Here is a 21219-nt window from a genome sequence, read left to right as displayed (position 1 = left end):
AGGGGACCCCCCAGTCACTATATTGGAAAGATTTTTTCATTTTAGGCTTTCCCATTGACTTTAATGGGGTTCTTTATTCAGGTCCGAACTTTTGCGGTGTTCGAAAGTTCTGGTGCAAACCGAACAGGTGTTTGTTCGGCCCATCCCTAATGGAGAGTCCTGTGTAATAGAATGAACTGGGAATAGAGCAGTAGGACAGAGCAGCTCCAGCTACTCCCTGTTTGTACAAAGCAGCAGTGTGGCAACACTATTTACTTCTGTGTGCGGTCAAATTCAATAAGCCAGCCAGCAATATTGACAGTGCCAGGTAAGAGCAGAGGCATTGAGCATTATTGCCAGTGGTAGGGCCTTTGTTTCAAAGAGATCAAGCCAAGTGTGAAAGAGATCAAAGTATACTAATCCATCTTGCAGGGAATAAAAAAATAATAATAATGTCTGCTGCTATCACATTACAAACTCACCATGCATCAAAGTAGATCATTTTCTCTAAATCACCTCTCCTTTAAGCACTTCCCATTCAAAAGGCAAAACTTTCATGGGCATTTATCAAGCATTCTTGAAGCGTTTTCAACGCTTCAAAAAACACAACAAAAACATGTCATAAACACATCATAAATCAGAAGCATGAATGAGCATTGCTTCATTCTTCTTAATCACCACAAGTGTAAATGAGCCCTTAATTAGCAAGATATTTGCACTCCAGTTCCTTGGTCTCTAGACATGTGGTGGCCATTATGATGGGTTCCTCTTGCCATATTGTATTTTGCTTCAAGTTTAAAGTGCAAAGCAAGGATTTGGGGTATTATAGACCCCAGATCCCTCCAAAAAAATACCCGACTATTTTATATTTCTATATAATAAAAGGTTTTGGGGTTCCAAGTAATTTTCAAGCAAAAAATACTGATTTTAACTTGTAAGCAACAAATAGGCCTGGGTCTTCAAGTGGTTAGACAGTGCTACTAAATCTCTGTTATTCTTAAAATGTAAAGAATGACTGCCTATGTTTACTTTAAAAGCCCTTGGCAATGGACTTTTGCTCATATCAAAGCAGGTTTTGAATTCCCATACAAATTTAGGGAAATGCATAACTCCAAGTGGGTTAAATGCAGGCCAGAAGGTGGACAACTGCAGGTGAAATGCATGTATCAATTGATTCTGAATGGTCTCTGAAGCATCTCAAACTGATCAAATCAATACAAATCCAAAGCAGGCCCTAAAATGAATGCAATGATGAAGCAAGGTTTACAATGTACATTGACTAAAAATGTGGTTGGTTGGTGGGGTGGGAGGAATGACAAAAGGCAAACCAACAGAATTTCCAAATGCATAAAAAGATACTAGTTTACAAAATATGTACCATTACTTCTCAAAGTAGAACAGCATAAATATGGAGGGGAGCATGCGCACAGGAGTCACATTGTGGCAGAAAGTGGGTGCAGTAAACATACACTAAGTTGCGTTTTTTTTTTTTATGTTTGGCCAGTTCGCTTGCCCAAACACCTGGGTGATGTCTGTATGTAAACAAAAATCAACCAGGGATCTGTCATTTTAAAGTGGTACCCACTAGTGCTACAGTTGCCAAAAGACAGATTCCTGACTGATTTGATTACAAACAAAAACTGGCCTGAAATCTGTCATTTAGAGGTGCCAAAGCTACAGTTACTAAATGACAGATCCCCAGGTGCTGTTTGTAAGCAAACAATTCACCTTTAAGGGATGGTTTACACCACGAATTGCACATGAACATGCTGCGCTTTCCTGTGCAATTCACATGCGTTCTAGGTGCAGCGCAATTTCAGCCTATTCATTTGAATGGGCTAAAATTGTGCAAGACTGCACTAAAAGTAGTGCCTACACTACTTTACAAAATGCACAGCAACTAGATCACATGGTACCACTGTACGATCTCATGCTCACAAACACACTGCATTTGTGACCTTGTGTCATTAGGTCAACACCGACAACCGCTGCAGATCACAAGTGTTGTGGGAAATGGAGACGGAGCACGTGTTTCCTGCACCATGGTCTGGTGGGAACCGACCCTTGAAACATTAAAATCATACTGCTCCATAAATTTTACCTACAGTTTTTTTTTTTCTAACTAAAGCTTGCAAATTAGCCTTGAATTAAATATCATAACAAAAAACACACAAAAGTTTGGACCCAAGTTCAAGGTATATATATAATATCTTTTGGGATTGAATCCCCATCTCCATTTTTTTAGTCACCATCACATGCCTGATGAAGGGTTCTTGCTCGGCTCCGAACTTCCCTTTCTGCTATAATTATGTGATCGCCTATTAAAGTTTTGGACCCATTTTTGGAGATCCTGGTGACATTACTTCCTTTAAAGTTATATATCTGACCCATCATCTATTTAATTCTCATGTCCCCTAACCTAAAAGTATATACACACAAACACACACACTTGTTTCCCATCACTTACTAATGAGAGGTCCTCTCTCCCATTGGCCTTTGGTGTGTGGGTACACGCACCAGTTTTCAGTGCAAGTGCAAACTTCCCGCCGGGTTTACCAAATACCCAATAAACCAAACTTTTTCTAGGTTTGCCCATCAGTACGCGAGTGTGGGCTCTATATTAGCAACGGAAAACATTTTAGTGGGACTTTTTTTGCCTTTACCCTAATGAACTTTCATTTTAATGAAAGGTACTTTGCCCAACATTTGTAGCCAGAAACTTGCATTTCCAAGCAAAATTAATGATAAAAACACTTACACTGTAGGTTGGATTTTGGTGAATTCAACAGTCTCTTCTTTCTTCTTGCGGAAAAAGAACCAGTAACTCAACACGCCAACAATGAGTGAGAAAAGAAAAATATCTGCCACACTAAACAGGGTTTCCTCAGCAGGGATGTTCCCCTCCTCTGCATGGCACACATCTTGGTTAGCACAGGATTCACCCATATTTATCTTAGACACTGAAAAAAAAAAAAAGAAGAAGAAAGAAAAAAAAAAAAAAGTGTTAGTAAACAAATTCAGCAATCTTGGGGTCAAAAGATATGAACATTGAGATTTAGACTGCCAGTAGGTGGCTCCTTTCAGAGCATTTGTACATGTGTGCAGGCATACAAGCATGGAAGATATTGTCCTAGCACTCTGACACAACTCAAGGGGAAAACAAACAAAAAAAAAAAAAAAAAACACATACATTTGAACATAAATGTTTAACCCTGACATTTACAACCTTTGAAGAGGCCAAAGAGATCAAAAGAGGAGCCGGGTGAACTTTCGCTACATGTGGAAAATACACACAGACACTGCACTAGTCTAGGGTTTACAGCAGGTTTTTGTTTGGTGATCACTAGAAAGTCACACAAGAGTAGGTATTCTTCATGCGGTAACAGGATCCTTGAATGACTCCACTGTACAGGCAATACTGGTTATGTAGGCTCTAAAGATTGCTTCTTCCCATACTCAGATTCTGATACAGGACAGACAAATACCTATGAACGCCAAGACTTTTCTGCATTCAAACTATAGTACATTATTACCCTGCAGTCTGGACTGAAAGCATCAGCTCCAAGTTGCCATGGAATACAGAACTGTTCTACACTTCCAATCACCCCCAAAACACCTATCGATCCTAAACTTATAGCAGGTACCTTCATATAAAATTACACAATGCCAGAAGCTTACCAACAGTAAGATATATTTTAAAAAATATTCTTCCAATAAGTCACTAAGCTGCAGTAATCAAGACTTTAAACCACTTTCCCAAAATGCATAACGCAAAATATACTGCTTCCCATTAGAAAATAAAAATAAATAAATAAAAGGAAGACATAAGATGTATATATTCCATAATGCGATCACCATCTACCATCTACCATGGACACACTCATCTTAATCTTTGAACCTTAAAGCAGAGTTCCACCTCTGGAACTATTGCTCATTTGTCCGGGAGACTGAGTTGTGGCGATTTACGTCAACAGCTCGGCTCCCTACTCCTGCACAGTAGGGACTCGAAGCAAAGCAGTAATGCTTCACTACCAGGTTCCCTTACTGGCAATGGCGGAGGCAGCACTCAACAGCTGATGCCGGAACCAAGGGCTCCTGTACATGCCGCTGTCGTGGCTCGGGTCAATCACACAGCTGGAGCGTGCAAACCTGGAGAAAGACCAGGGGAAGATGCCGGCCTTCTCAGCGGTGACAGCGCAATGCAGGAGAATTTCAGTCGTAATGTGCTAGAATACAATGCATACTAGCACATTATGCCATTGCCTTAAAATGTTGTTGTTATTATAAAAAGGTGTTTTTTTTTTAACCAGCCTTAATTTACAACTGCTTTAAAATGATAAAGTCTATAAAAGCAGGTTCTCTTCAAGACAGCTGAGATTAGCTGCAATCAGCAGGCCCTTTTCACACACCGATCACTTTCACACAGCCGGCAATGCGATGCCTCCCCCCCTACTGGTGACCTCCCTTGTCCCATGCTCTCCCGGGAACACAACTGTCAGCTAGGGGATCAAGAGCATTGTCTCATGTACAATTAAACAATTAAACCGGAAGTGATGTCACCTCCGGGTTCAGATGCATCATTTCCTGGCCAGTACAGCCAGGGGATACATCTAACTAGAGCTGCCACGACGAGTCGACGTAATCGATTAAGTCAACTACAAAAATCCGTCGACGTGCGTGCAGGGCGTCAATGCGTCACAGTGCTTAGTATCTCTGAGTATCTACCGTTCTCCTCCGTGCTGCCGTCCCCTTCTCTTCTCCCCCTCCGTGCCACCGTCCCCCTCTCTTCTCCCCCTCCATGCCGCCATCCCTCTCTTCTCCCCCTCCATGCCGTCGTCCCTAGGGGTGCAACGGATCGTCACCGTTCCGTGATCCGAACGGGTCACCCCGCTCAGATCGGCAAATGCCGCGCTCCGCGGTCTCGGCCTTAGGAAAGGCTGCGGCTTCGGCCTAGCTCCGAAGCGGCGGCCATCTTTCTACACCCAGGCTGTTTACACTGTGATCGCTCTGACGGAGCAATCACTTGTAAACAAATCGGCGTCATGTCATGATGCCGGTTCCTCTCTCCCCTCTCTGTACTAATCTGTACAGTGGAGGGGAGAGATGGGATGGAAGCAGCCATCCCTCCATACACTGAAGTACTCTGCCGCCCCCTGCCCAGCCATACTCTGCCACCCCCTGCCCAGCCATACTCTGCCGTACCTATATATTCTTTTATCTTAACTTTACAAAAAATAAGTACATAAAAAAAAAAAAAAAGGTAAGAATATAATACTTATATATAACATATATATGTATGTACTAGTTATATTGTTTTATCTTTTTTGTTTTTGTATGTACTTATTTTTTGTAAGGTCATCCAAATGATTAATTAACTAATCAAAAATAAAAAAACACTAGATTCATAAAAAAAAAAAAAAAGTAATCGGTTAGTCGTTGACTAATCGAAAAAAAATAATCGATAGATTAGTCGACAGACAAATTAATCGTTAGTTGCAGCTCTACATCTAACCAAGGTGATCTGCACTTGGGTAGATGGTGTAAAGGGCAGGGGAGACATAGGGTTCTATTAGACCCCTAATGTCTTTATAAGGATTACCTGTCACATGCCAAATGCCATCATATTTTTTGTTTTTCTTAACTCCTTGCGATAGCAATCAAGTATAAATAAAATGGAAAATTGCCCTAACCCCCGTTGCCCCACATACCTGCGCAAACGCAAGCCCAGTGTGTGTACACGTATGAAAACCATGGTTGCCCCACACATGTAACATATGGCCACCAAAGTCAGAGTGAGAACAATAATTTTAGCACAAGAACTCTAAACTGATGATCTGTAAAGCCTTTTAAAGCATCACCTATGGAGATTTTTGGGCACCATAGTTTGTCGATATCACAGGTGCACAGAATTTTAAGACATGGAATGTTTGGTATCCATTTACTCGACGCAACCAATCTTTTATATTTTAACCAAAAATGGGTATTATATTGTGTGTTTTTGCACTAAAATTCATGTTATTATATATTTTTTCTTGGAAATGTGTTTAACAGTTGCACAAATATCAAGTGACATACAAATTTGCAACTATAACCTTTTTATTCTACAGGGCCTCTTTCAGAAAATATATAATGTTCTGGGGGTTCAAGTTATTTTACTGCCAAAACTTAAGATTTTTACATGTATGCGAAAATTTTTAAAACAATTGCTCTGGAGCCAAACTGGTTAACCGTTTCTGGACCGCTCCACATACATTTACTGCAGCAGGGCGGGCCATTAAGCACGAAATAACGTACCAGATTTAGTTTGCCAGGTTTGGGGAGCGCACGCATGCCACTGGCGACCCGCTCCTGCTGTGATTGGCTCCTGTTGTGTCGAATCAGCAGAATCTGCTGATCATTTCCAAGGTAGACAGAACAGCGGTCCGCCTATGTAAACAAGTCAGACCGCCATTCTGACAGAGGGGGAGATGGATTTCTTGTGTTTCTGCTAAGCAGGAATACAGATCTCTGTCTTCCCCCAGTCAAAGCATCCCCAACACAGTTAGTATGCACTCCCAGGAAACATATGTAACCCTTTGATCACCCCTGATGTTAAACCCTTCCCTGACAGTTTCATTAGTATAGTGACAGTGCTTTTTTTTTTTTTTTATAGTACTGATCACCGTATTGTGGGCTCCAAAAAGTGTCACTTAGTATCAGATTTTTTTTGCCGCAATGTCGCAGTCCAAAAAAAAAAAAAATAACAAACCACACCCCTTCGCTGATCACTGCCATTACTAGGAAGGAAGGAAGGAAGGAAGGAAGGAAGGAAGGAAGGAAGGAAGGAAGGAAGGAAGATTTCATAAAAATATCCTATAGTTGGTAGACACTATGACTTTTGCGCAAAGCAATCATTATACGCTTATTGGGATTTTTTTCTTTTTTACCAAAAATATGTAGCAGAACAGATATTGGTCTAAAATTGATGAAGAAATTAGATTTTTTTTTTTTTATTATATATGGATGTATTTTATAGCAGAAAGTAAAAGAAAATTTTGTGTTTTTTTTTTTTTTTTGCGCTAGAAACAAAAAAAAAAAAAAAAAAAAAAAAAAAACAACCTGCAGAGGTGGTCAAACACCAAAGAAATCTCTATTTGTGGGGGGGATTTGGGTACAGCGTCGCATGACTGTATCGCAAAAAATGGCCTGGTCGGCGTGGTCTGGACATGGCCGTGTGAAGCTGTGTCTCTCCTGAGCTCCCGGCTTCCTTACGTCCAACCCGGCTTTTAACCACTTTTTCACCCAGCATAATGTCCTCCAAGAAGCGGGCAGCCCAGCGCACTAAACTGCTGCACGCTCGGGCTGGATCCTCCCAAGCCTCCGGCGACCTGCAGCGGTTGTTCCAGCGCTCGAGTGCGGGGCCTGCGGAACATAAGATGGCGGAGACGCATGGCTCGGATGCTCCGGTCCCGGGAGTGGGGGAGGAGCGGGCCTTGTCAGAGGGATCACGGAGCCCGCTACTGTACCCGGGCTCCCCGGCGGTGCCGCCCGCAGAGATGGCTGATCCCGAGACCATGCCGGTGTATCGGGTGGATCCGGAACTGAGGGCCATTCTGCAGGCATTGCCGACCAAGGCAGACATGGAGGCTATCGTCAGCAGAGTGGAGGCGGCGCACAGAGCGGAGATGGCGGCCGTCCACCAGGAGGTACAGTGCCTTGATGCCCGCGTTGCGGCGGGCGAACGTTCGGCGACTTCCCTGGAGCAGAGGGTAGCTGCGCTTGAATCACAGCAGAGGGACCACTTTCGCGCCGCAGTGGAGATGCAGCTGCGTATGGAGGAGATGGAGGACCGGAGCCGCCGGAATAATGTGCGGATCCGCGGCGTCCCAGAGGCTACAGGACCGGGAGACCTCTTGGCCACGGTGACGGCGATCTTCCGCCAAATCGCGGGTGACCAGCTGCCGGACAGGATCGAGGTGGACAGGGTCCACAGGGCCCTGGGCCCTAAATCGTCAGACCCGGCCCGGCCCAGGGATATACTGTGCCGTCTACACCACTACGCGCACAAGGAAATCGTTGCGCGTAAGGCCTGGGAAGTAGGTGACATTGATTTTGATGGGGCTCGAGTAAAGCTCCTACCTGATGTCTCCAGGCCGACTCTGTACAGACGGGCCTTGCTGAAACCACTCCTGACCCTAGCTCGGCAATGTAATGCTACTTACCGCTGGGGGTTTCCTATCTCGGTGACCTTCGCTAAAGACCAGCGCTACTTTTTGTTGCGGTCACCGGAGGCCCTCCCGGAACTATTTGTTTTCCTTGGCTCGGATCCAGTGGAAGTGCCGAATTGGCTGGCCTACCTCCCCCGTATACAAGGACGGCTGGCTGGCTCTGGTTCCTCTGCCCCGCTGCCGCGAAGAATGCAGAGGGGTAGCAGACGTCCTCGTGCCCTCTCACAGGAAGACGACCGGGAGGCGTAGGGGGTCCCTGTCTGTTGCTCCCACAACGCCATACACCTGACTGGCCTATACGGCTTCTGTGCTGCTGTATACCTCCCGTTGTGTGTGCTCCCGGACCCACCGCCACGGCAGATGTCTTTGTCACCTTTTGCAAGTGGATTTTGGTGGTGAGACGGTGGGCCCTGGCATATCCCCTTTACTATTCTATTATTATTTTTTCTTACTTTGGCCCCGTTTTTTCCCTTTTTTATATATTTTTTTTTTTTCTCTCTCCCCTCATCGCCTGTGCCAAACCTGATGTCCCCCTTGCTCCTGTGACCGGTTTTCAGATACCCGGGCCTATGGGTCCTGTTGGATTTGCTGGCCACACATCCTCTCCATCGAGGGACGGCTCCTCGGCACCCCCACAGGTACTTTGACTCTCCATTCTGTTGCTTAGTTTGCCTCCTGCTGCCTCTCCTGGAAATCCTTTCTTGTTTCCTTTTCTGGATTGTAGGATACCTCCTGTTTTGGGTGGGGTGGTGGGGGGGTCGTGGAGACTGTGATGATGCTGTGGGGGGTCTCGTTCTCTGCCGCACAGGACTCTCTGGACGGGTTGGGCCTTGGACCTGTAACTAGTACCTCTACCCCGTTTATTGCACTGGAACTGGCTGCTGCCACGTTATTTGTGCTCCGTTTCTGTGACTGGAAGGGTCCTCCATCGTGTCAACGGCTCACGGGTGGGTTGGGATGACCCACCGGGAGGGGGGGGGTTCTCGGGGGCTGGGTGGTGGCCGTCCCGTTATGTAGGTCTCTATGTTCAACCATCGGGGACTTCTCCTGGCGCTGTTTTCTTGGGGGGCGGCTGCTGCGATGGTGGGGGGAGAGGGGGATGTGCTTTTCGCTGTCCTCTTCGGGGCCGTGTTGCGCTAATGTTAATGGTGTTGTGGGGGGCGGGACACCCCCTGTTCTTGCCTTAGATGTATTGCTATATGTTTGGGCCCTTAGGGCTGTAATGTTGTTTATTTCCTACTATCTGCTCTTTCCCATTACTCTAAGCTTGCTCTCAGGTTACCTCCATGTTAACTGTTATGTTTTATACTGTTTGACTATTTTATGCTGGCAAATTTTGCCATTCTATGCCGGGTTGGGCGAGGGGACCGGGACCTCAACACCGGTCCTCTGTCTACCCCCACCCCACGTAGGCCTTAGTGTACCCCCGGGTTACCGTGGGGTTACACGTATGAAGCTAGTGTCTTCCAATTAGTTTGTTACCTTATCCCCCCACGTGGGGTGCGGAGACGCGGCTCGGGCTCTGCCCCCCGCCTCTCTATCACATAACCTTTACCCATCTACCCCCTCTCTACCCTCTCTCTCGCACCCTCTTTCTGTCCTTTCTTCCCCTTCTATCTCTTAGTTTCCTTCCCTAGACATGGCGGTGGATTCTTTTAAATTGGTATCTCTAAATGCTAAGGGCCTCAACACCCCCGAGAAAAGAAGGATGTTGCTACATGACCTCAAGAGGGCTCGTGCAGATATAGTCTTTATCCAAGAAACTCACTTTCGGGATGATAAGCTACCCCTGCTTCGAAATCGTCATTACCCCACGGTATATCACTCAACGAACCCTACCTCAAAATCTAGAGGAGTGTCCATCCTGGTCTCTCGTAGGCTGCCTTGGCAATGCCAGGCGATTGCGGCAGACCCCGAGGGACGCTACCTTTTTCTGACTGGCCTGATTGGGGACCTACAGTTTACGCTGGCCTCCCTCTACGCACCCAATGTACTACAGGACAGGTTCATTAAGCGTACCCTTACTCATTTAATGAATTTTAAGTCGGGCCAGCTGATTCTAGGCGGTGACTTTAACGTTCCGTTATCTCCCTCTTTTGACACGTCCTCAGGACAGTCCTCCTTGCCGCCCACTTGTCAGAAGCGTGTTGCCCTAACTCTTCACGACCACCAGCTGTGGGACGTATGGCGGCTCCATCACCCCGATGAAAGGGACTACACTTTCTACTCTACCCCACACAAAACCTATTCCAGAATAGACTTTTTTTTAGTACCACATGACCAGCTCCACTTAGTGTCCGCCACTTCAGTGGGGCAGATTACCTGGTCAGACCATGCGCCCATATTTCTGACTTACTCCCTCAGTGACCATCCCTCCCCGAGATCGCTTTTTTGGCGACTTCACGAGAGCCTGTTACAGATACCCGACATTCTTACGGATATTACCAAAGAGCTTGACCTGTACTTTAGAGACAATGACACCCCGGGTTGCGACCCTGGGATTCTCTGGGAGGCTCATAAAACGGTCATCCGAGGCATATTTATCAAACACGGGGCCCTTATTAAACGGCAGCGGACCGAACGCCTTAATCTTTTGCTTGCCAAATTAGCTACGGTTGAAGCCCAACACAAAAGTGTCCCCACACCGCAGTTGGAGATGGAACTGCTCACCCTCCGCAGGCAAATAACAGAAATCCTCCAGTATAAAGCAAAGGCGGCGGTACAAGTCTCCAGACGTATAGCGTATGAAAGCGGCGACAAGTGCGGGAAAACGTTGGCCAAGGCGGTCAGAGATATTAAATCAGCATCCTATATCCCGCAGGTAGTTACCCCGCAGGGTCTAAAGGTCTCTACCCCGATACAGATTTCTAGCGCCTTTAGGGACTTCTATATGGGTCTCTATAACCTACCTGACTCCACCCGTAGCCAATCTCAAATGGACGAATACATTGCTGGTTCTCAGCTTCCCTCCCTCCCGCTGGAGACGCGAGCTCTTCTGGAGGAGCCCATTACCCTAGCGGAACTACAACTGGCAGTGGATGCTTTAAAAGTTGACAAGGCCCCAGGACCGGATGGCTTCACTGCCCAGTACTATAAAACTTTTTTCCCACTACTGGGCCCACGAATGGTGACCTTCTTCAATGCGCTGGGCGGGGATACTTCCTTTCAGAGAGACACTCTGAGGGCACATATCTCCCTGATTCCTAAAGAAGGGAAGGACCCTAGCCAGTGTGGTAGCTATAGGCCGATCTCGCTCTTAAACATAGATCTAAAACTATTTTCCAAAATTGTGGCCACTAGACTAGCGCAACACATTCAGTCCCTTGTGAACTTAGATCAAGTGGGGTTCATACCCAACAGAGAGGCAAGAGACAACACCATTAAGGTGTTGAACCTGCTTCACGTTGCAGAAACCCGAAAGGTCCCCTGTGTGTTGGTGAATACAGATGCCGAAAAGGCTTTTGATAGGGTTAATTGGCGCTATATGTTCTCTGTCCTACGTCACATAGGTTTGGGAGATACGATGTTGCGGTGGATATCCAACATCTACTCTACCCCTACAGCTCAAGTAAAGGCGAACGGAGTCCTCTCCAGTCCCTTTCCCATTGGGAATGGGACGAGACAAGGTTGCCCGCTTTCACCCTTGCTCTTTGCCCTCTCCCTAGAACCGTTTCTCTGTCATATCAGGCGAAACCCGGATATCTCAGGCTTACGAATTGGGGCTTCTCACTATAAAATATCGGCTTATGCGGATGACCTTTTGTTTTCCTTGACTAATCCCAGGATTTCGTTGCCGAACCTCCTCAGAGAATTCCAGTTGTATGGTGCGCTTTCCCATCTGCAAATAAACTTTACTAAGTCCGAAGCAATGGGCATTGCAGTACCACCTCGAATCCTCTCTGATTTGCGGGCCAACTTCAGCTTTAAATGGACGAACACAGCTCTGACATATTTAGGTACGAAAATCCCGGCTCACATTGCCCAGACATTTGAACTTAATTTTCCGCCCCTACTGACTAGGTCTCGGTTACTTCTAGAGCAATGGCAGGGAGGTTTGCACTCCTGGTTTGGGAGATGTAACCTCCTGAAAATGAACATTCTACCCAAATTTATTTACCTCATCCAGGCCCTGCCCATACACATACCACCTCTTTTTTTTAGACAAGTGCAAGCTCTTTTTACCAAATTTGTCTGGGCTCATAAGAAGCCAAGGCTGCGCTATGCGCAGCTGACGCTGCCCAAACGTTGGGGGGGCCTTGCGCTTCCTGATGTACGTAACTACTACTTGGCGTCCCACTTAGGGAGGATCGTTGACTGGAGACGTAACGGGGCGTCCAAACTCTGGGTACAACTTGAACAGGACCAGACATGCATACCCTTGAAAGGAGCCCTGTGGTGCTACAGGGACCTCCCGGCGCCCCTAAAACTACACCCCCTTATTGGCACGACGCTGAAACACAGTCATGCGGTCGCCGCCAAGACTGCCCTTATCTCTGTACTTTCTCCCCTACTTCCCATCTTAGGTCATCCGAGTTTTGAACCAGGCTTAAGCTGTGCTAACTACGCGTCTCTGGTGGAAGCCGGCCACGACAGCGCGGCCAGTTTCTTGACGGAGGGGAGTTGGCCCTCTTTGACGGAACTTACTATGGCGTCAGGGACATTCCGTCTACCGTTCTGGACGGCTTTACAACTACACCATTTCCTACATTCGTTACCACACCCGCGGGACTTTACACGACATCTGACGCCATTTGAGGACCTGTGCTCAACAACTGACCCATTGACTCACGTGCTTTCTCAGACCTATACCCTGTTATCCTCACCCGTAGAACCACCTGTATTGCCCTGTTTATCTAAATGGGAACGGGACCTGGGCCGTGAATTCTCACCGCTTCACACAAACCGTATTATCACCCTAGCCCTTAAATCTTCTCTTTGCACCAAGATTCAGGAAACCAACTTTAAAATCCTTACCCGTTGGTACCTAACGCCTTCCAGGCTGAGCAAGTGCTACCCTTCGTCTTTGGATCGGTGCTGGCGCTGTGGGGAGGAGAAGGGTACTCTGCTCCACGTGTTCTGGTCCTGCCCCAGACTGCGATCGTTCTGGATGGAGGTCCGCCGCATATCCCAGCAGTTCGCGGCCTACCCCATCCCGGATGATGCCGCTTTTTTTTTGCTGCATCTATCAGTGGTCCCCCTCAAAAAATATAGGAAATCCCTTATGTGTCACCTTCTCAATGCAGCTAAGGCTTGTATTCCCCTATGCTGGAAGCGCAGTGCCCCACCAACAGTGGCGCATTGGTTGCGGAAGGTGGAGGACATACGGAGGTTGGAAGACCTTATCCTTACTGCACAGCACAAACAGGAGGCATACAAAAAAACATGGGATGGCTGGTGCTTGTTTATCTTCTCCGGGGAAGGCCAAGCCCTGCTAAAGTCGTGATCCTCCCTTGGTTCTATTTATGTTACGGATGATCCGATCCACCGCCGTGTCTATCGGTCTATTCTTTGTCTTTTTCTGTCCCTTATCTCTTTCCCCCTCCCCCACCTCCTCCTCTTTACCCCTCACTTCTGTCCTCCTACTCCTATCCCTCTCCACCTCCGGTAACTCTGAGTTTCCTCCCTGTGGTTAGTCGGAGGAGGCTCGGATACTGTACCCCACTCTTGTACCGTTCCACGGAGTTCGCAGGTTCACTGTCCTTACCTGCTGCAAAAGCAACGATCTCCTATGTACTCTATTGTTTTATTGTATCTGGTTCGCTGCATTGTTTGAATGCCTGTACGCTCTTGATACCACATTGCTTTTTGTACTGAGAACTCTACTCGTTTTTTTGTCTTTTTACTGCCTGTATTGTGGGGTATTCCCTTCCGGAGTTTACTTAATAAAATTTATATTTGAAAAAAAAAAAAAATGGCCTGGTCATGAAGGGGGGGGGGGGGGGGGGAGTAAACCTTTCAGAGATGAATAGGTTAATACTTAAGTTATTGTTAAGCTAAACGGTGCAGCTGGGCATTAATGTAGTGGCTATGGCATCCATCCAGACATTGGGGGAAAAAAAAAAAAAGAATCAGGGGTCTACTTATCTATTGGAACTTTCCATACCATTACAGAATCTTTTTTGCCAAGGCGAACGACCTTGCATTCTGATAAAGAGCAAGATGACAAAATAAAAACATCACTTTACAGATCTCCAAGGATGATGGCACGGCGTTATGCGGGACAAATGAAAGTTACATGGTAAATTGTAAATCATGAAACATGCACAGTATGTCTAAGTTCAAGGTTACTTTGAGATACAATCAAACAAAAAAGGTAATACGCTGAGTCAATTGTCTATGACAAAGGTCATAATGCAGTTCTCGTGAGAAAAGTAAGTCTTCAGCTGGAGTTCAACAAGAACACATTTATATAGCATTGTCATCTGCCACTGTATAATGCATAGTTATGCAATAAAACACAAAACATAGGAAGATAACGAGCTTCATTCATAGCTGTGGAATATACTTGCTGCTTAGTAAATTAATCTCTAAGGATGCACAAGATGATGAAAGAATAGGGAAATATTCGTTCTTTGCTCTCTTGAACCTGTCTAATCTATCCCCAATATACAGTTATTTTAAAGCTTTAAAACCTCCAAACATAGCGACCTGGACTCCCAAGATACTTCGGCTACCAACTTTAATGACTTTCTGGACAGCTTTCAAATGCTTTCCTAACAAGTGAGTTCCAGGAGGAGAAGCAGCTAGAAGTCAGTGGGCCTTTGCAGTCAGGATCCCAACAATCAGCGCAACATTTATTATGCCCAGTACACACGGTCGGACATTTCGACGACAAAATCCGCTGGATTTTTTTCCAACGGATTTTGGCCCAAACTTGTCTTGCATACACACGGTCGCACAAAGTTGTCAGAAAATCCAATCGTGCAGAACGAGGCGACGTCCAACACGTAGGATGGGACTATAAAGAGGCCAGTAGCCAATAGCTTATTCTGAGCACGCGTGGCACTTTGGGCGTCGGAATTGTCTACACACAATCGGAATTTAAACGATTGGATTTTGTTGTCAGAAAATTTTAGATCCAGATCTCAAGCTTTGTGTGTCGGAAGTTCCGACAGAAAAAGTCAGATGGAGCCCACACATGATCGGAATTTCCGACAGCACAATCCGATCGCACATTTTCCGTCAGAAAGTCCGACCATGTGTACAGGGCATTAGAATTCATTCACAATGCTCTGTTTCAGCAAGCAGGCAGTTGATTGATTTTCCTTTCAGCAAGCTGTGGTGATGGGGCTGGTGTGATGCGGGTTTAGGCTTTTTTTTACTATTTGAAACACATCCTTTTTGTGTGTCTACACATCCGCAAGGTACATTGTGTTGCAGTGCAGCAACATTCAATGCCATTTTGTGTAAAAATGCTGCATTTTTTGCACTGCACTATTGTTGTGGTATGACCGGGGACTTTAAAGCGGGAGTCCACCGGGACTCCGCGTTTTTTTTTTTTTTTTTAAAAGCCAGCAGCTACAAATACTGCAGCTGCTGACTTTTAAATAGTGACACTTACCTGTCCAGCGCGCCCGCGATGTCGGCACCCGAAGCCGATCGCTCGCTCGGCTGCCGGGTCCCGCCGCCATCTTGGGTATGGGAATCAGGAAATGGAGCCTTTCGGCTTCATTTCCCGGTTCCCTACTGCGCATGCGCGAGCCGCGCGGCGCAATCCGGACGGTCCCCGCTGCCTCTGGGAGCTGTGTGTTTCCCAGCAGGCAGCGGGGCACTTGCTGAAGGGGGCGGGCGCTTGCGGAACGGGGGCGTAACCTACGCTCGTTCCGCAGAGAGCTAGCCCGGAAGTGGGTGCAGTTACCTGGATTATCCAGGTAACTGCACCCCCCTCCCCCCTGAAAGGTGCCGATTGTGGCGCCGGAGGGGGGGGGGGGATTCCGATGAGCGGAGGTCCATTTTAGGGTGGACCTCCGCTTTAAAGGTGAATGACATTCATCTACTGCAGAAAAATGCCCATCAACACAGATAGGGGTTAATTTACTAAAAGTGCAAAATCTGGTGCAGCTCTGCATAGTAAACAATCAGTTTTCAGTTTTTATTTTTATTTGTTTTTATTTGTCAAAGCCTAAGAGTCGGTTCACACAGGGGCAACACTACTTCCAGCGAGACTTTTGGAGGCAACTTGACTTGGAGTGACTTCAACATGACTTGGGGCGACTTACAACACGACTTGAAGTCGCCCGAGGCCAGGCGACTTTGGCCATGGCCAATCAGAGAATAATGAGCTCTCAAGGGGGAACTCCACTCCAAATTTTAAATCAAAAACCGGCATGGGTCCCCTCAAAATCCATACCAGACCCTTATCCGAGCACGCAGCCTGGCCGGTCAGGAAAGGGGGTGGGGACAAGCGAGCGCCCCCCTCAACATGGGGAGGTTGGTGCTTTGGTGAAGGGGGGCGCCCTGCGGAACCCCCACCTCAAAGCACCTTGTCCCCATGTTGATGAGGACAAGGGCCTCTTCTCGACAACCCTGGCCATTGGGCGGGGGACTTATCGGAATCCGGGAGCCCCATTTAATAAGGGGGCCCCCAGATTCCGGCCCCCCACCCTATGTGAATGAGTAAGGGCCAGGCTGCGTGCTTGGATAAGGGTCTGGTATGGATTTTGGGGGGACCCCCACGCCGTTTTTTTCAGCGTAGGGGGGGCTTCCCCTTAAAATCCATACTAGACCTAAGGGCCTGGTATGCTCCCAGAGGGGAAATGCATGACGGTTTTTTATTTAAAATTTGGAGTGGAGTTCCCCCTCGAGAATGGATTATTCTGTGACAGGTGCCATTGTCGCCTCAATATAGATGGAGATCCCACTTGGAGGTGACTTACATTGAAATCAATGGGTATAGGTCACCTAGAAGTCGGATAGAAGTAGTACAGGAACCTTTTATGAAGTCAGAGCGACTTCAGTAGTGTGCATTAAGACGGCTCTCATTCACTTACATTGTTTTTTACATGTAGCGCCACTTGAGGCGACTAGGGGCGACCTGAAGTCGGATCCTGAGTTGCCCCTGTGTGAACCGGCTCTAACTGTACAAGCTGAGGTTAGAAGCTGATTGGCCATCATGCACAGCTGCACCAGATTTTACACTCTCCAGTTTTAGTACATCAACCCCATGATGTAAATGAGCCCTTATGTCAGTATTGTACAACACAAAGTAAATGCAAGCAGTATATGCAATACTATTAATCTCAGGTGTGAAGAGGCACAAAAAGCACACAATACATTCACCATGCTGCCAAGTAAAAATGAATAACCAGGCTGAGCTTCATACCTTGCTGTTGCCCAAACGTAAAATGGATTTGATTTCACATACAGTATTTTCCCCCAATCTGTAATAACGAGCTTGCTGTTTTGAAGGATGCTCGCATAAACACTTTTCCAAGAACTATCGTGTCATGCTACATCTTTCTTAAAAACAAGGAAGGAAATCACATTCTATCTCATGTGGTTTTCTGATGAATCTCAATGAGAAAGATGCCATTTTTAGTATGCAAGCGTTACTCAGCAGAAAATAAAGACCAGCATGATCTCAGGAAAACTGAAACATAGATCTACAAGTTGGGTATGCTACAGACAAAAGCTGTGCCAACCGGCTTTTTCACCTTCAAAAATTTAGTGACTTTTACATTTCAGTGTATATGTGACTGAATTAGTGATCTATCAACTTGCTGAAGATTTAAATGGCAGAGGTCTGTTGAAGATCAAGCACCAATGCTGCAAGTTCTATCTATTCTATATGCCATTTTTTGTGGAAATCTTGCACTCCCTACCAATCAAGGAGGACATTAGAGTGGATAATACGGCCCCATGAGATGTTGGAAAACCACTGATAATAATAATACTTTAGTTGTGAGGAGGGGGAGTGCAGAGTACAAACCACACACTCCTTTTTCATCCAACACATTAGTGTATAGATACTGAAAACCGGTAAGAGGCCACAAGTAACCCTTAACCTGTTCTCATTTTAGGAGCACTACAGATTCCAATGAATTTCAATTTATTAAAAATCATGGAGCATAAGTTGGTAGGTTTCTTGTATACATATGCCTCGCTTAGCATGGAGCCTGCACCACTCCTCCAAGCACCGTTCTATATCCATCCAAGGTAATGGGTCTAAAAGTGCCTTTTTTACAAGGCCACTTAATAGAAGAAACAAACATTTTATAAAAGTTTACACTAAAAATGTATGTTAAATTTAATAAATACAGTGGCTACAACAGGCAAAAAGTTGTTTCAGAAGATCAGTAAGACGTCAACCTTTATATTTCGATTTGGACACACTGACTCAAAAAGATGGAACCCATTTATATACCTCATCATTTAAAAGAACAGTGGTTGTATGTTAAGCTCTTATATATAGTGTACAAAATAAAAGTCCTAGCAAATGGTTTCCCTCCACTCAAAGCCAAAAATATGTCCAGTACCACAATTGGGCAGGTCCATCTTGTGCTGCCTTTACCCTAGAAAAGTTTGTACATGAGGTTATGCTGCCATGAATTAGGATGATGACTCCGCACCACTGTCCACTGCTTTGCCAAGATGAACCAGCTGGCAATTAAAGTGGATGTAAAGCACTTTTTATTATTATTATTTTTTACACCTGGAGTTTTTAGATAAAATGATAAATGATTAAATAATAATAATAATAATAAATTGTCTTATCAATTGCCTCTGGCAATGCAGTATGAATTATTGGTGTAATGTTTTTAAAGATTATATATTTTTCTGATAGATATTGTGGGTGACGCCTCTTGAGAAAGCGGCATACAGCCGTGAAACCGGTCGAGGAACACATCTAACCCTACACCTATGTGCCTCTACTTATCTGTGGGGTCCTGTAGAACAATTGTAAACCCTATTATTCTGTATTGAATGTTTGTTCAATAATCATCTGTTTTCTGTCTCTTGATCTAAATTTTATGATTTTTTTTTGATGTGTTAAATAAATGTGAATTTAATTTTTATTAATTATGATTATTACATATGGGTACCGTAATAGTCCCTCTCACCATTTTTGCTCAAGGGTATCTTCTGGAGTAGCCCTTATTTGAGCTATCCTTGATCTCTTCATGTTATTATGGGATTATGGTACCTACCTTTAATTGTGTTTATAAATACTGTGTGAGGCGATACCGTTCTAAATAAATCCTGATTTAGCCTGTTTGACATCTAAGATTATGCATGCATATCTTCATAACAAACAGGTACAGACACACACCCACATGTCTATATGGATTAGCCATTTGGGAAACGAAGACGTGTTTACAACTCTAGGCCTCTTGTAAAAAATTATTTTTACGGATCTGAAATTAAATGCATTGTTGTCTATGGGACACTGCACATAGCTGAGTAAAGATAAGTGTTGAGTACAGAGCAGTAAAACAAAAATAGAAAATTTAATTTTACATCTCAGTGCAGCAATATGCGCGCTTACTCATTTAACCACGTCAATACCGGGCTATAGTCATACGACGGCCACACACGGGATCTCCCATTGTGGGTGCGTGTCATGATGTCTTCGCTTCTTGCCGCTCCTGTGGGCCCCCGCAGTGCGGCGTGGAGAAGCGTGTCCCCCGGACACTGCCCATCCCAGATCCGTGTAAAGAGCCAATAAAAAATGGTTCTTTATCATGCGACCAATCACAGCCGGTCACATGAACTGTCTACATGCACGGGTCTCGGGCACGCCCCTAGGGCGTGTGCAGAGCGCCGATCGAGGACAAGGCTTGTCACCTTGACACAACCCAACCCCGATCGCAGTAAAGAACCAAGACCAAGAACCATGCTGATTTCCCCCCCCCCCTAATAAAGAGGACCTGTCACCAGCCATCAAAGTACCTGTCATCACCCATCAAAGCACCCAAGTACCTTTCACAATCCATCTGAGTAACTGTCACCAGGCCACCAGAGTACCAAAGTACCTATCTGCAGCCCATGCCTCATAGAATATACATTGGGGTGTTTGCTTTCCAAAATGGGGTAATTTTGTGGCTAATTCCACTGTCCTGGTGCTCCAGGGCCTTCACAAATGTAATAGGTCGTTAGGAAATTAAAAGGTGTAATTTATGCTCCTAGAACCACTGACGGTGCTCCCTGCATGTTGGGCCTCTCTGTGTGGCCAGGCTGTGTAAAATTCCCACACATGTAGTATCACCATATCTGGGAGGAGTAGCAGAATGTATTTTGGGGCGTAATTGGAAGTATGCATATGCTGTGTATGAGAAATAACTTATGAGAATTTTGTGAAAAATAAATAAATAATTCTTAATTTTCCCAAAAAATACAACTTCAGAAAACTCACCATGGCTCCAAGACGGCTTTCACACCAAGCCACCCATAGCACGGGTGGTAAAACGCCTATATTTTTAGCAGCGTTTTACCATCGGATTTGCAGCACATTTCGGCCACTAGCAGGGCGCTTTTACCCCCCGCTAGCGGCTGAGAAAGGGTTCAAATCGCCTGCAATACGCCACAATAGCGGCGTTTTGCCGGTGGTAGTGCAGCGCTGCCCTATTGATTTCAAATGGGGAGCAGCGGTAAACACACTGCTCCAAAGAAGCTGCTGGCAGGACTTTTCCTGACGTCCTGCCAGTGCACCCCTCCAGTGTGAAAGCCCTCAGGCTTTCAGACTGGAGACAATGGAGGGGCGGCTTTGACCTACAGGTAAGCCTAGATTAAGGCTTACCTGTAGGTCCAAAAAATCTCCTAAACCTACACGGTTTAGGAGATATTTGCCAAACAGGCTGCACCTGAGCTCAATTTTGAGTGTCTTGGCAAAGGCTGTGAATACTCCTGTACATGTGATTTTTTTGCTTTTTATTAAATTTGCAAAGATTTCAAACTTCTGTCATGTTGTCATTATGTGGTATCATTTGTAGAATTTTGAGGAAAATAATGAATTTAATCCATTTTGGAATAAGGCTGTAACATAAAATGTGGAAAAGGTGAAGTGCTGTGAATATTTTCCGGATGCACTGTAAAG

At 45.7% G+C, this 21219-nt stretch overlaps 1 protein-coding gene across 3 annotated transcripts in view; it reads right to left on the bottom strand.

Moving 5' to 3' along the window:
- Positions 1-21219, bottom strand: part of POR (cytochrome p450 oxidoreductase) — a 203311-nt gene that overhangs the window by 79202 nt on the left and 102890 nt on the right. For all 3 annotated transcript variants that reach the window (XM_077482182.1, XM_077482183.1, XM_077482181.1), the window contains exon 2: positions 2738-2939. In XM_077482182.1, the coding sequence (XP_077338308.1) occupies positions 2738-2925 (188 nt within the window). In that variant the 5' untranslated portion in view covers positions 2926-2939. The remainder of the gene's footprint in view (positions 1-2737; positions 2940-21219) is intronic.

This window comes from Lithobates pipiens, unplaced genomic scaffold, assembly GCF_037356315.1.
Source record: "Lithobates pipiens isolate NorthernLeopardFrog02 unplaced genomic scaffold, aLitPip1_a1.2 Scaffold_16, whole genome shotgun sequence".
Taxonomy (NCBI): Eukaryota; Metazoa; Chordata; class Amphibia; order Anura; family Ranidae; genus Lithobates; species Lithobates pipiens.
The sequence above is the reverse complement of the archived record's forward strand: the minus strand, read 5'-3'. Positions and strand labels throughout refer to the sequence as shown.